General features: G+C 39.3%; 1 protein-coding gene across 1 annotated transcript in view; it reads right to left on the bottom strand.

Annotated features, from left to right (window-relative positions):
* Positions 1 to 16,573, bottom strand: part of LOC120535468 (beta,beta-carotene 15,15'-dioxygenase-like) — a 46,615-nt gene that overhangs the window by 19,983 nt on the left and 10,059 nt on the right. The window contains exons 2-6 of the mRNA XM_039763349.1: positions 11,321 to 11,449; positions 10,441 to 10,570; positions 2,549 to 2,696; positions 2,171 to 2,318; positions 1,117 to 1,331 (exon numbers count right to left, since the gene is read on the bottom strand). Of these exons, the coding sequence (XP_039619283.1) occupies positions 1,117 to 1,331; positions 2,171 to 2,318; positions 2,549 to 2,696; positions 10,441 to 10,570; positions 11,321 to 11,449 (770 nt within the window). The remainder of the gene's footprint in view (positions 1 to 1,116; positions 1,332 to 2,170; positions 2,319 to 2,548; positions 2,697 to 10,440; positions 10,571 to 11,320; positions 11,450 to 16,573) is intronic.

Below are 16,573 nucleotides of genomic sequence, written 5' to 3'. Positions count from 1 at the left end.
TCCTGCCTTGTGCTGGCTGGGATTGGCTCCAGCAGACCCCCCATGACCCTGTGGTAGAATATAGTGGGTTGGAAAATGAAATGACTAATTGTCATGTCTGTATTTCCAGACTTTATCAATTGTCAAAATACTCACTGCTAGACCACCTTCAGCAAAGCTGCAGAAGAGGACTCTCCATAAGTATTTCTGGCAAAAAGTGGAATTCAATTATGTACAGAATTTGTCTTAAATTGGGACACAACACTCTGAAAGTGTCTCTGCTCCACTTCAATTGTTTAAATGAATATGAAGTTGAATACCACAGTAGGCCTCTTTTCATTACTCATTAGATTTCTGGTTTGGGTGAGGGTAAGAATTTTAGTATGGTTCATGATTATATATCTTATTTTTTTAAAATATGGATCAATTTTATTTCTGACTGAGCAGACTTTTAATTTTTTTTAGTTTTTTCTGAAGCTTATGTTTGATTGTTTTATTACAACAACACTTCTTATGTTTAAAAAAAATACATTTAAAAAAGTAAATTGTGGTAACAGCTAGCTGTTGGCCAAATATGGTCAACGGCATCTCTGCCTTTACCAAATTCTTTACCTTACATAAACCTGGTTTTATTTTGACTGAATATATATATATTGCTTTTTTGAGGTTTTCTTTAGCATAACGAGAAGAAATTCATTCAGTAAGTGACAGAACATTTGGTTGATATTCCTTTATAATAATTGTGGCAATTACTGTGAATAACTTTAAGCCTTTCTTATTTTTTCTCTTGTGATGGCAATTATTATCATGGCTACTTTCATCAAGACAGGCTCCTAGCTCTTTGCACATCGGTGTTTGGAGTCATAATACGTTATCGCATTTAATGAAAATGATCTTAGCCTTTTATGTGTATTGTCATCATTATTAGCAGAAGCTTTAAAGGTTGTACATGTTGCAAAATGTTTCTGTTCAGTACATAGTTTATTTGTAAGTGTATTTGGAACTCTACTTTTATATAATTGCTTTTTTTGAGGTTAAAGTGAACCGATTGGTATTGAAAATCTGTCCTGTAATAAACCATTGATTTTATTATCCTATATGAATTATGAACAATAAATAAAAGTAGTAAAAACTTACATTATCCTTAGAGTGAAAGTTCAGACAGCTTGCCCAGTTGATTCCTCTGATATAGGCAGTTGTCATCTTAAGTATATCGAGTTTGAATGGTTGCTCAATAAATATGATATAATTTTCAGTCATGCCAAAGCTGTGGTAGTAACTTGGGGTAAAAAGGGACCGACAGGGGATAGAACAGACCACCTCAAGATTCTTCAAGCACATCTTTTCATTTCCTCAAAATAAAAATTGACCAGATTAGTATTAATATTTATTTCATAGTGAAAGTTAACTTTATAAAAATACACACACTCTCTCTAAACACACATACTCACACACAGATACATAGAATCTATATTTGGAGAGAGAGAGAGAGAGAGAGAGAGAGAGAGAGAGAGAGAGAGAGAGAGAGAGAGAGAGAGAGAGAGAGAGAGAGAGAGAGAAGATTAGAAGGGTGCAGAGGTGCACTGCACAAAGTTTTGTTTTGTGCTGTCCAGGATGTGGTTAGGACCACTGACCGAACAGAAATTCAAGGAGAGATATAGAATTTGGAAATCCCATTTCTAACTGAGTAGTGAATGTGGCTAATGGAGGACCAGAGACCGCCTATTAATCCTCAAGGCCACCAGAGAGCAGCAGGAAAATAATCCCAGGTGGCAGGCAAATTTAGTTGCCCCAGCACTTTAGAAAGGGATATACTTCCCAAAGCAACAGACATTGCTAGTACTGTTGGTCAGCCAATATTACTGTGAAACCCAGTAGTAGTCAAGGCCTAAACTTTAAAGGAAGCCTCCTTCCCTCAGCCAGGTGAGCTTGGTGTTGGGAGTGAAGTGGAGGCAACAGCTCACCTGGCAAGGAAGTGGAGAAAGACAGAAACCAGTATTCTGAGAGAGAGAGAGAGAGAGAGATAGCCATCATATAGTCCAGTTACTGGCCAGTTACATTTTAAGACAGGGGTTGATACAAGAGCACTCCCCACTGGACACAATTTGACACACACACACACACACACACCCCATATTTAGCTATTTTATCAAGTCAATAACAAGCCTCTTAAACAATTAACAGTATCTACCTGCTGATGCCGGAGGAACCTTGAAAATTGTATATCTTGTTTTTCCTTTTTCTGCAATTGAGGTGCCCATGTTGAAAGAGTTTCCTGCTTTGTCATAATGTGGATGAGATGTTACTAGATTCACAGCAACATATTTCATATAGTCCACCTAGGAAGGCATTTGTGGTAGTTAAAGTATCAGATAAAAGTAATACTGATTATTTTCTGGTTTTGTTAGTTTCTAGAGTATAGCAATACAGTCACCAAAAATAACTACAACACAGAACTAGTGATGTCTCCACAAATGAATCATCCATGAAATGAACAATAAAAATGCCTTTTAACTGCACAAGTTAAAAAAAAATGCAATCCGTAAAATTAGAAAGACTGCAGAGTTACCTTATCTTGTGTCTCGAGGGTTTCTGGATCAATTTTTCTAATATAGTTAGTTTCTGAAGTGGCATAATAATCTTCCCCATACTTAATAATGTTGGTCCCACAATTATCAGTAAAATCTGGAATAGTGTGTTGAAGGTAACACATTGCCCTAGGATAGCAAGTCCAGAAATTCAGTAAGTGACAATTTCAAAATTAACCAACAGATTTGAGAATATTCCAAGTTTCAATTTATTCTAATAGTTTTTTTATTTTGAGACACATCACAATGTAAATTAGTCTAGCACTTTGATTGGTTCTGTCAATAATTCTGCCTTTGAATAAATGGTCAAATCAATAATGACTTTTTTTAGTCAGTTGCCAAGCCATGCCAATTTATTTACACTGGTGGTTCAAGGGATGATATCCAGATACAGAAAACAAATGTTCATAAAGTTCATTTAAAATTTAACTTAGTGACATTACTCATTACTTACAACAAAAGTAAACATGTTACAAACAGTGCTTTTCCTTTACATTAAATTTTTCTTCTAAGTACAGATATGAAACCCATACTTCTCAAAATAACTTTTTTTTTTTTTTTTTAATTAGAACTACTGTACATTCCCGATCAAGCCGATAACAGGATTCATTGCTAATGCAGATTTTACTGCTCCTTATTTTAATTTTAACTATTTCTTAGGATGTTAAGTTAGCTCTTGCATTGGGTAAAGTAGAACATAAACTGCAGTAAAACTTATTTTAAATTTAAATGTAGTGGTCAATTGCTTCTCAAAGAAAATATTTTAGTCCTTCATGTGCTGTGAAGTAAATAACATCAACCACTTTTTTTATATCCCTGACCTGGTCTCCTGAAGATGGTTTTACACTATTGCCTTAGACTCTGTGCAGCTACGATCATCATTAGCTCCCTGTGACCTTAAACTGAATCAATGTAATTTACCCTCACAACATGGAGGATGTCACCAGACCACCCATGTGTATTATGCAACTGCACCAGCAGTCAAAAACTAATATTGTCATCTTTTTTCTGAGCAGCGGGAATAAATTTCCATAGTGACTCAGGTAACTCAATACCGGTAATGCATATCTTTTTTTGTATATAAAGTAATGCTGGTATTTTTCCGTCAATAAAATAAGTATTGCATTAAGTTACTTGTTATTTTAAAAATGTATCTGATTACAAACTGCATGTAACTGCCAACACATGCATTACTGCCAACACTGCAAGGGCCAGGTATGTGCGATAGATGGTATGCATCCTTACCCAGGCTGGGACACCCTTGGGATGGAAGCACCAGGGGAGATAGTGTGTACAGGGCACTAGATGGCAGCTCCCCCTGGCTTGTAGCAGTGCCTTGGATTCCCACAAGACAGCATGGGGCATGGAGTTTTTTGACTCACCCCTGTTGGGTTTCGTGGGTGCTACAGGGACTGGGGAGCCCTACTTCATGGGGTTTCCATCTCACCCGGAAGTGCTTTCGGACCACGACTATATAACAACGGAAGTATTATTAACGGAGATAAAAGGAGCTGCCTGCCTCACAGGGATAAGCCAGAGTCAGGAGGAAGGTGGCAATGCTTCCAAGAAGGAGTGGAGGAAGCAGTGACAGAAAGAAAGACAATGAGTTGGTGTATAGTGCGCTGTGCTTATTGTATATACTTGCGAGTGTGGTAAGAAAAGCTTGTTGTGGAAGAGTAATAAAGATGCTTTCGGCTTTTATACTTGTGTCTGTATCTACGTGTTAGGTGTTTGGGGAGTGGGAGTGCCCCCTGGTGTCCACATATGCTAACTTAGCCAGGAGTAAAGGTATTTGTCCTCCCTTAGTTTCCATTGCTGTAAGTAATTTGTTGCTGAAGTTTATATATTGCTGAACAATTAACTGATTTCAAGGAAGAGGTGCAAGGCATCAGTGGCTCATCCTCACTGTCTGATGACAGTTCTGCATTTGCATTTTCTTTCAGGGTGGTTGTTCTTGGTTTGTAAATCATTATGAAGATCATTATCAAAACACAACAGAGAACTATCAAGTGACAGTGAGTCGCTACTACTATTAATTGACTTGGATTCATTTGGCACTGCTTCATTAGCAATATGCGAAGCACAGTCAAATTAACTGGATTAAGCTAACATATTTAGAGGTTGCATTAAAAAAAAAAAGAAAAAAAAAGATTTTAAAGCGTTAATCATACGTTTGTAAATGAGAGGGAGGTCAGTGGAATGGTGAGGATGCAGGGAGTAGAGTTGGCAAAGGTGGAGGAGTTTAAATACTTGGGATTAACAGTACAGAGTAATGGGGATTGTGGAAGAGAGGTGAAGAAGAGAGGGCAGGCAGGGTGGAATGGGTGGAGAAGAGTGTCAGGAGTATTTGTGACAGACGGGTATCAGCAAGTGTCAAAGGAAAGGTCTACAGGACGGTAGTGAGACCAGCTATGTTATATGGGTTGAAGACGGTGGCACGGACTAGAAAGCAGGAGACAGAGCTGGAGGTGGCAGAGTTAAAGATGATAAGATTTGCACTGGGTGTGACAAGGATGGATAGGATTAGAAATGAGTACATTAGAGGGTCAGCTCAAGTTGGACGTTCGGGAGACAAAGTCAGAGAGGCGAGATTGCGTTGGTTTGGACAGTTTTTGCAGAGGAGAGATGCTGGGTATATTGGGAGAAGGATGCTAAGGATAGAGCTGCCAGGGAAGAGGAAGGCCTAAGCAAAGGTTTATGGATGTGGTGAGAGAGGACATGCTGGTGATGGAAGCAGAAGAAGACATGTTAACAAGTTAGGAACTTTGTAAAAAGAACTTGACAGATTTCTAATCCACTTGTTGCACAGCTGCACTCGGGTCCCAATCTGGGTGGTTCATTGTGAGGTGGATGCAGCAACAAGCTGTAAATCAGTGCAGGCTCCCAACCTCTCTAATCCACTGCCAACACTTGTACTAAAAATATTTTAACTAGTAAGGAGAATAATTTTGGCAGAATATCTTTTTATTACTAATTACTTCTCTGTGGTGGTGGTGGTGATGGGATGATAAACATATTTTCTGTGGAATGTTTTATATGGAATCCACTGTATAACTTCATTAAATTTTGTAGTTTGGTTATACTGAAACGCATGTTTAATGTTATATTCTAGAATGTTTGTAATGTATAAATTTTAATCAAATGAAGTAATTTAAAAAAAATATCCAATATAGTAGAACCCTAGTTATCTTTGTTAATGTAGACCAGGAGTGTCGAACTCCAGTCCTGGAGGGCCGCAGTGGCTGCAGGTTTTCATTCTAACTAACTTTCTTAATTAGTGACCAGTTTTTGATGCTAATTAACTTCTTTAGACTTAGCTTTAATTAGCTTGACTCAGGCCCCTTAGTTGCTTTTTCCTTAATTAGCAGCCAGACAGTAATGAGACATACAGTAAAACAAGCAGGACATGACCAGCTCATCTGTACCCATCAAACAAAATCTGAAAATAAAGATAAAGGTCTCTGTAAGGTTGATCCCTCAGGTTACCAAAACATTTTAGGAGCTCTTAGGAAAAAAAAACAGAATATCAACAGTTTTGGAAATGTCTGCTGTGGCAGAAAGAGAGCAGCAACAAGCCATGGAATTGAATAATGGGTTTAAATTAACAGCAAGAATCAGCTTCTCGTTAAAGAACTGGTTGGAGTTTGAAGCCCCAATTTAGCTGGTCATCTTCACGTCTCATTTCTGTTTGGGTGTCATTTAATGAAGAAAAGAATCAATTGAGAAGACTTAATCCTTAAAAGCAGGGCTATTAAAACAGAGGGAAAAGTTAATTAGCAGTGAACACTGATTAGGAAAAGGGTTAGAAAGAAAACCTGCACCCACTGTGGCCCTCCAGGCCTGGAGTTTGACACCTGTGATGTAGACTGATGCTACCCAAGATAAAAATGGATGAGAAGGTAGGGGCTGACAGGGAGAGATCAGCCAACGTTACCAGGGAAGACCACCATCCACCACCAGCAGTTCCCCAAAGCACAGATCTTCAAACTGAGATGTTTTATGGTATAAATTACAGCAATTCAATTGCAGATCTGGGTAGGATTTGCACTGTGGATGGTGGAGTGTAGTGGCAATGATATGGTGGAGAGAAGGTGGAGACTGAGACAGACAGAAATCAGTGGACATCACCAGGAAAGCACAACACTCACAGTGGCCAGAGACAGGCACTGTGTGGCTGATGGATGGAGTACTACATTTAGCTCACGTCGTAAAATTGCTTGTCTCTATGTCAGAGAATGCAGGTTTGTTGTTCTCACTTCCCGTTTATTATAGTGCTTTGAAATACAAAAATCCTAAGTGAATGAAACAGTAGTGCATGTATAAATGATCGAGGCTGGTGACGTGCAGACAATAGTTGAGAAGGGCAGTTTGGGAGGGGTGAGCAAGTCACACCTGGATTCCCACAGTCTCCAGACCCTCAAACTACTTGTTCAGTACAGTTGAGGTTAAAAGCGTAGTATTTATGCCCTTGGTACAGTATTCAAATCGGAGCTTTTTTGAATTATAAGAAATGTAGTGTATTAAATAACGACATGGATATCAAGGTTCTACTGTACTCAATTTATATTATAAAACTTCTAAAATTAAAGATATATAGCAAGGTAGTAGTACTTTATGGGACTGTATTTCAGAGTAAAAACATTTTTTTGCTTTGCTTGTAAGCACAAAGAAATAAAACAAACTACAATTAAAACTTTAAAATTAGCAACACACAATCACCATTTTAATGTAAATAAGAACTTGTCAAGTTTTTTAAAAAATAAAAAAAAAAGAAAACACATTATCACTTTCATGTACTACGATTAGCAGTTTTAGCATTTTTTATTAGTCAAACATGCATAAATAAACGCATACACTTGGCTAAAGCTTCCGGTTCATGTATAACCTCCACGTCTCTGGAAAGCAGTCTCGCAGCAGATCCATTCAGCGACACCCAAGGACCCCGAAACGGCTGCCCTTCAGAATTCTAATTCCCATGCAGTTCCGCGGGTGTCCAAATGGACACTATCCTAGAAGGAGAACTACAACCTTCCAGCCCAGGATGCCCATCAAAGCCAAACCAGTCCTGCTATCCATCCATGATTGCCTTTCAGCCAGGTAAGCAAACAACTTATCTTGGCCAGCATACCAGTCCATCTGCATTGTCTAACAAACACATTTACACACTGAATATCAAAAAAAAAAAAAAAAAAAAAAAAAAAAAAAACACGACTACAACTGGTTATTGAAACCATCAGCTTTAACATAAAGACTAAAATCCCATCATTTCTTGCATGCTTTGCATCTGCTAGGTGACCGGTCTTCTAAAGTCCTGTTTACACTTAGGCTGCAATTCTCCCTATTCCTCTTCAGCTACCTCCCATAATTTTCCACCTAAGATAGAACATGCTTTAAAAAGAGTATATTCCCTCCTTGTGACTCCAGCCTTTGCAGACTGGCATGTGCAACTCCTCCATCCCTGCTAATGCTGGTCTTTCACTTTGAGGTCTTGAGGGTCTTTATACTGCTTTGTGCCATGCTGGCAATTCGCAGGCAGGAGTGAAAACTATCCTCTACAGACAACTTAATTTTCTTTTGTACAAAATGTACTTGTCTGTGACAAAGCACTGAAATGATTTGAACAAAGGATTAGATACTCTAGAAATATAACCTTTTACCACTTATGGCCTCTTTTTGATACCATTTGGTAATGTGTAATGAAATGATATTGATTTTACATTCTGATGGTGCAATTTTTTTCACAGAGTAATAATGAACCAGCGGCCTGAAACAGAATGCAAGATCAGTTTGCACAACTATTCTTTACCTGCCCTTGGCACTCATGCATCCTTAGGCCAGGATTATACTTCATGCAACATGATGCATGCTGCAGCGGATGCTCCTGCTACGCAAGCATTGTACTGTTTATACTTGCATGCGTACTTTACGCACATCTGGAGGAATCCACCAGGTGGCAGTGCGAGATATCACGGCGAGAACAGGTTCAGCTTTGCTGTATTGTGAATTGCCTGGAACACCCATTAAATTCCGATGACACCTTACCGCAATATCTCTGAAAAGGATGTTTAATGATTTAATCCATCAGTCCAGGGATTTGTCCATTTCAGCTAGCATTGGGCACGAAGCAGAAACAATCCCTAGACGAGTCATCAGCTCATCGCAAGGCGAATACAAGCACACACATTACACGCTGGCGTCATTTTAGTGTTACCAAATCTGCATATCTTTGGAAGGAAACTGGAGCCCACTGAGGAAACCCAGTAGGAAAACATGTAAACTCCAGGCAGGGAATATCACCGACATGACTCCCTGCAAGACAGCAGTGCTACTGCTCTGCCACCGTGTCACCCCCATGTGTGTAATTATTAACAGTATTCATTATTTAATGAAATTACCGATTTATCTGTAAAATAACATACATACTTTAATGCATTTCATCATGAAAGAGATATCAAGTATAAATCTAAGGATTCTAAATATGCAGAGAGGTGGAATATCATACATTTAATATGCTCAGTGAGGCGATCTATTGCTGGTGATCCGCTGCTGTCAGGACTGGAGGAAACCCTCAAAAAAAAAAAAACGGCACAGAAGAGAGAGTATGTGAGACTTTTAAAATGTATCATGTCATTATGATTGGGAATATACAACGCTTGAATATAAAAGCACCACAAATACATCTGTATGTCAGCATGTTGCTTCACCACATCGAACCTTTCATCAAACATCGAAGCATGCACACCGATCTCGTAGGATTCGCAAAGCGACTTTCTGTCACATGTAGATAGTAAACAGAGACTCTGACGTCACATTCCAACTTTTAGCACACTGCACACTGATTTTTTGCTGGTACTGTAAAACTCATGCACGCACCACGTTAATTTCTGAGGACCTGCTCAGAGGACGCATCAAATGATCTCTGGGAACACGTGGTAGCCATGATGCGGGCGCGTACGCATTCTGAGCGTGAAGTATACAATTATAGCTACACAGCTTTTTGTTAGAGAGGACTATTGCATATCATATTGGTGTAGGTAAGCTGTAAACCTCCACACCGCTCCCTAACAACCCTTTCCATTAATCTACTAATATTCATAATCCATTACTGGGAATTGGGGCTTTCAAGCACAACACCACACTGTCATTTTCAAGTCTACCCAAACAAAAATGTAGGAATAAACTGAGCATTTGACACCATTACAGTCACACTTCCACCCATGTTCACTCATTGTGAGCCCACATTTTTCAGCAAGAGTTTCAAATTTAGCTACTGTACTTCTAGCCAATTACAGGTGAGAAGATATTATAAAACTAAGCAGTACCATATTATTTAAATGTAACTTTCTTTTGAAATGCTCCTGCAATCCTAAAAAAAAGAAGAAGTTTAATTTTTAATTAGCGATGACTGTGCTTTAAAAACATTATTCCAATTGAGGATGGAACCACCAGGCGAAGAGGAGAAGAGGAAGGCTAAGGAAGACATTTATGGATATGGTGAGGATGGGCATGAAGACAATTGGTGTGGAAGAAAATGTAAAAGACAGGGATAGATGGAGACAGATGATCCTTTTTGGCAACCCCTAAATGGAAGCAGCCAAAAGAAAAATAATTCTAATTTTAGTCAACACTAGTTTTTAACAACAATGTTCATCAACCTTATTTCTCTTTATTTGAGTTGAGGCAACGTGAAATACATTTTGCTGTACAGATAAAGGATTGTACCAGTAAGTGTCCATCCGATTAACAAAAACACAGAGTCGGACAAATCCCAATGAAAGAAAAGATGTATAAAATTATCACATTGAACTGCAGTTAAAGGAATCATTTACTTTTTTAGAAAGGGTCTAAACATATGTAAAGTAAGCATTCTTACTTTGAAAAGATATTTTTGCATGGATCCGGGTAGGCCATAGTTCCCATTTCTGATACCACTATTCTATTGGCTTCCATGTTGCACTTGTAGGTATCTCCTTGTAAATACTTACTGCGATAATAAACTTCACCTACAAAAAAAAAAAAATCAGAGTGCTAAAATGAATTGTTTACTACTTTAACTGAAAACATGTGGTAATAATTTAAACATCTATCATTTTGCTTTATGTTCTACTTATGGCAGTCACATAAGCCTGTTAGATACCATTTTGAAGTACAGGGACACATTACAGATTATATGGAGTTTGTAACATTAAAAAAAACAAAATCTTGTGTAATTCTATCTACAGAAGCTTTTTAAAAATATATTGCTAATCTTGTTACGGTTTAGTATAGTCAACAAAACCAAAATGAACAGCACTCACTAATTAAGCATACACAAAGTTTTAGAAATGACTATTCAAAAGGCAAACTCTAGCAAATAAAATTAGATGAAAAATTTCAACCTTTAAGCAGCAGATTGATACCCCTGATAGTCTGCACTATCTGTGTAAAAGTATACCAATTGTAGGATTTGTCAATCTAATCATTATATAATATCCAATCCGAAATACAGCATAAAAGTACCAGTTTAACTAAATCAGCAAAGAAATCAGATTTGCATCTATGAATTTAACGATACAGATATAAAGTGGGTGCTTTACGATTACCTTTCCAGAAATCTTATTTAATATGTACAGCAAGAAGCATAATAACTGTACACTATTTGTATAAAAATAGTAAAATTAGTACTCTAGTAACTAAACAGACACCATTTATCATATTACTCCAAATACCTACAGAAATCACACATAGAAAAGTTCTGAGAAACTTAAACTTACCATCTTTAAATGTAAAGCTATGCAACAGTGCAAGTCCATCAAACCAATGGTTGTAACTGGTATCTCCAACTGAAAACATTCCCGGGCCATTGCGTAAGAGGGTGCCCTTCAGCCAAGCTGGTAGAGTTCCTATGAGGTATCAGAAAGTCAAACAAATGAGGAAAACACACACACACACACAAACAAACAAAATATCTATAGAAATAATCCTACCTGATTTTCACATGCTATTATATTGTGTTATGCAGATAATTTAAAACTGCATGACACTCTACATCACTTCTGCAATGTGTTATAAGTGTTTAATATTTTTCTAAGTATTTTGTTTTAAAGAACACGCTAAACATTTGTTACTTCAGTGTATATTACATATGTAAAGTAATGGCACCATTTTCTTAAAGCACAAGTGACCATAACAACCAAATATTTAGATTTCGTATGTTAGCTGCAGTGTTCTACGAGCTCAGAATGATTCATGGTAACAAGACTAACTTTCAGGTTTAGTGTTGTTGCAGTTCGCCCCAGAGCTGTGGTCTTGCATGATACAAAATCAAATAGATTTAACTTAATGTGACAGAAAAAGACAAATGATGCATGGAAATATTTATATATCGTAATTTAAGAAATTGTTAAATACATTTAACCATTTTACATCAATAGGCCATTCAGAAATACTTCCATCTTTGCTATAGCGTTAATTGCTTAATCCTTCTTGTTGTTTTCCTACTATTCTGCACCACTCGTGTGTAGTTTGCTCCCTTCATTGCATTCTAATAATGACCAGTAAAAGCAAGTGTAGCAAACCACAATGAATGATTAAATGCTGCAACTACTTCAGTGTCTTTGTGCTGCAATGAGACATTCATTACAAATATTGTCCTGCCTCTATTTTATATACAGTTTATCATTCATTTAATAGAATCAAATAACTGGGAAATAAACATAATTAGTAAGTGAGCTATAAAACCAGATTAAGACTTGCACAAGCCTCAGGGTGTCACAAGCATACATTTACACACATATGAATAATACATACAAGATTAAAACAAGCTGGGGTGGTCTCCTTTGGAGATTGTGCTTGCAGTCGGGGGGTGTGCAATGGTAATAATGTACAAGTAACTACAATGAGCACAAGGTGAAAACAGAAAGAGAAAAAAATGTTGGCATCTTTTTTTGGAGCATTTGTCAAGGCCCTTTTACAATCAGGGCCCCCTATGAGTTACAGAGAGACAATAATACTTCAGATAAAATTCTACTAATATGTACCTCTTCATCATTACATTCCACAGAATAGGGATTTCTGGACTTTTTCAGAGGCTCGAAATGAATAAACGACTGGCAATATAATGTAGCCTTAACAACTTGGAGGCAGGAATGGCACTTTAGCCATGAGGTGGGTGCAGCAATGCACTATCAGTACATACTCCCCAACCTTAAAAAGGCAATTATTTTTAATAAGCTAATATGGTACTGTGTCAGTTATACTAAAACTGACCCCCAAAGGCTAATATCAACTGCCAATTGGTTTTGCCACAAGTATAGCACCTGATAATTTGGCCAGTCTTGGTCAAAGATTAATCCTCCCAAAGCCCCATATCTCTTGCAGACTGCTGTCAGTTCATCTCCAGGACGTTGACTATATTCATTTTGCCCTCTACCATTACTAATGTGCCACATCATATAGATGGATACTATCAGCACAAGGCCTCTACCAAGCTTCATGGTACAGACTGAGCTCCAAGAACGCTTACACACTTTTATATAATATATGGTGTCCGGGGCGGCTTCCACAATTTTTTATTATTTTTTTTTTTTTATACACACTATATATATATATATATATATATATATATATATATATATATATATATATATATATATATATATATATATAATGTGTGTATAAAAAAAAAAAATAATGAAAAATTGTGGAAGCGGACACAGACAGGTGGACACGTTCACATCACCCAACACAGGTTTATTATACAGTACACTAGCAAAATACCCGCGCTTCGCAGCAGAAGAAGTGTGTTAAAGTTATGAAAAAGAAACATTTTAAAAATAACATAACATTTGCATATGCATTTTCATTTGCATAAGCACAGTCCTTCACCAGCAATTTTAACTTAGTTACAAAGTGATCAAAAGTCTCGTTTATACCCCACATCCTCTCATTACACTTGTACTTGCGAATATCGTATTCATCTTAGGCATGACAAATGTTAGCAGCAGCGTGTCTATGAACTTAATTTAAAGTTAAGCTTTACACCTTGCTTTCCTATTCATTTGCATAAGCACAGTCGTTCACCAGCAATTATTTAATGTTAGCTCAGACCAGGCACTTAGTTTCTCTTGCACTTTCGCGGAGTTTGTGCATTACACTAGACCATCTCATCTTCAATTGCATAAGCACAGTCCTTCACCCGTGAATAATTTACCTTATATGGGCAGGCACTCAATTATGTGGGAGGCGTGATGATGCGGGACGCAACTCCACCTCACACGGCGACCGGGCTGCAAGCTATGGCCGTATATATGGTCGAAAGCAGGTTCCAGTTATGACCGTTACGCGTAGAATTTCGAAATGAAACCTGCCCAGCTTTTGTAAGTAAGCTGTAAGGAATGAGCCTGCCAAATTTCAGCCTTCTACCTACACGGAAGTTGGAGAATTAGTGATGAGTGAGTGAGTCAGGGCTTTGCCCTTTATTAGTATAGATTAGTATAGCATATAGTATATTAGTATACCACATCTTTATAAAAGTCAAACATTTATTAATCACCATTAGATACAGGAATTAAAGTCCCGAACACCACACAATGCAATCCGCAAATAAATCACCACAATAATCTCTTTCACAGTCCTTGGGCGCCGATCTCCTCCTGGGAGCTTCGTCCTCTCCCACTCCCGACTCAAGCTCCGACTGTAAGGAGGCGGACGCCCTTTTTATTCCCGCCCGGATGTGCCTGGTGTGGCGGAAGTGCTGCCCTTTGCACCATAAGCACTCCGGGCATCCCTGGCAGGTTCATCAGCCATCTTGCCTGGTGTGGCGGAAGTGACAGTTCCCCAGGTCCAATGAGGCTTAATGCGCCCCCTGGCGGTGGCCACGGGTCCCAACGGGTTAAAATCTTTGTTCCTTTCCCGTGGTCCTCTTTCTCCAGGGCGGTTGCCCCCTCGTGATCTGGAAGCTAATAGTGTCCCTTTCCGGTCCCTCCTGGCATCCCGGCCAGGTAATGACCCCATCCATTCATACACTAGCTGATTACCCAGTGGCTTCGCTCACCGAGTACAAGGGATAAAAATAAAATATAGCATATAAATTATTAAATAGTAAAATATTAACATGTAAGAAGTAAAGATACATTGAGCAGTACTGGAGTGCTTTTGGGTAAAGTACATTTTAAAGGCGCAATAACACAGCAGGTAAGTAGCACTAACAGTAGCTTAAATGTACTTTGATCATCTCTTGATAGCAGATCCCTCGTGAAAGGTTCTACACGACCGCTGTGGTATAGAAATTCCATTTTCTATGCAATCCTGCAAATTTCTGCCCGACAACCTTGCACTACGTGCCTAGGATTTAACAGAAAAATTATTTTGAGAAATGTGGACGCTGCCATTCCGTGCTTAACAGACAGAAGGTCCAAACAATTCCCAAGTCCAAAACTTAACATGAAGAGGTCAGTACATCTTCTTAAATGTAAACCTGTGGTGTAGTGGGTCCACAGCACACAACAAAAGGTCCATCTTTAAATAAATAATCACCGCGCTTGCAGCTTAGCAAGGGGGCGTAGTAGCGTGGCTGTAGCGGTTCTCGGGCGATTGGTGTGGGCGTTTCTCACCTAAGTGCACAGGCGAGAAACTGTCTACATCCGTGATTGTTCCTGGGGCCAGCAATTTGGAACAGCTGCCATGCCCTCTTGATAAATAGAAGCGCTAGAGAGAGAGAGAGAGAGAGAGAGAGAGAGAGAGAGAGAGAGAGCAAGCCTGTGCGGGAAAGTGAGCAAGTGAAGGCTTGCATGCAGCTGTGCAGGCAGCCAGGGTGTTTGACCGACACCTGGGGCGTAGTAGTTGTGGTCGCTCCCGCAGAGTTTTTATGAAGGACGGGAGTGACCGGAAGGCAGATGGCTCTCCGTGTAAGGCCGCGGGAGTCGGGACTTGGGATGTGGTGTCCCCAGTGAGAAAGCCTTGGTCGTTGGGGAATCCCAAGTTTGTTCGTACAGACTACCAGAGTCAGGGATCAGTAAGGCGACCGACCAGCAGGAGAGCGGACAGAGGGCCAGCAGCAGGTAGGGCGACTCCCCTGTTGAGAAGCCCAGATGGGAGGAGTAGGAGAGTTGCCGCAGGAAAGAAGACACCAGGCTTTGTTGTTTTAAAGGATTGCTTCCTGCATTATTTTAACCTCGTTGTTTTTAGAAGATTTGTTCTATTTAATTTTAACCTCCACAATAACACTCGTTTTATTGGATTATTTATTTAAAGACTTTTGAATGCACTGCTCTTATTTTGAACACTGCACTGCTAAGCTCATCAGTAACATTACCAACAGTGTAGGGTTCAAGGGCTCACATGAAGATTGTTGGGAGCATGGAACAAACCTGCATCGTCACAAAACCCTCCATCTTCTTAAAAGACAAAGAGAGTCTTGCTTTGATGGCGCCGATTACACTCATTTGCAAAGATTTCCACTCTCGCAGGAGCCGACGGGGCACTCGAAGCGTCACAAACAATGCGAGAAGAAGGACGCTACGCGAAACTGCAAAGCTCTCGACCCGGCGGAGCAGCCAGACATTCCACGCCTCCAAGCGTCCACTTTGTTCTTACGACCCCTTGCCGCTGAAGGCAGTGTCGTCTTCACATTGTTTTTAACTGCGCCGAGCTGCAAAGTAGAAAGACGCAAAGCTGTTTTCCTAATCTCTTCTACTTTCATCCATCCATTTTCTAACCCGCTGAATCTGAACACAGGGTCATGGGGGTCCGCTGGAGCCAATCCCAGCCAACACAGGGCACAAGGCAGGAACCAATCCTGGGCAGGGTAACAACCCACCGCAGGACACACACAAACACACCAAGCACACACTAGGGCCAATTTTGAATTGCCAATCCACCTAACTTGCATGTCTTTGGATTGTGGGAGGAAACCGGAGCTTCTACTTTCAAGTACTGGCAATTAAAAAAAACATGTGTCAGAACATGGGTGGTGGCGGACAGCTCAGCACTGGAGTCCAGAGAGGAGGCCTGGGAGAAGGCGACAT

This window comes from Polypterus senegalus, chromosome 9, assembly GCF_016835505.1.
Source record: "Polypterus senegalus isolate Bchr_013 chromosome 9, ASM1683550v1, whole genome shotgun sequence".
NCBI lineage: Eukaryota > Metazoa > Chordata > Cladistia > Polypteriformes > Polypteridae > Polypterus > Polypterus senegalus.
Note: the sequence above shows the minus strand (reverse complement) of the source record. Positions and strands in the feature narration are given on the sequence as shown.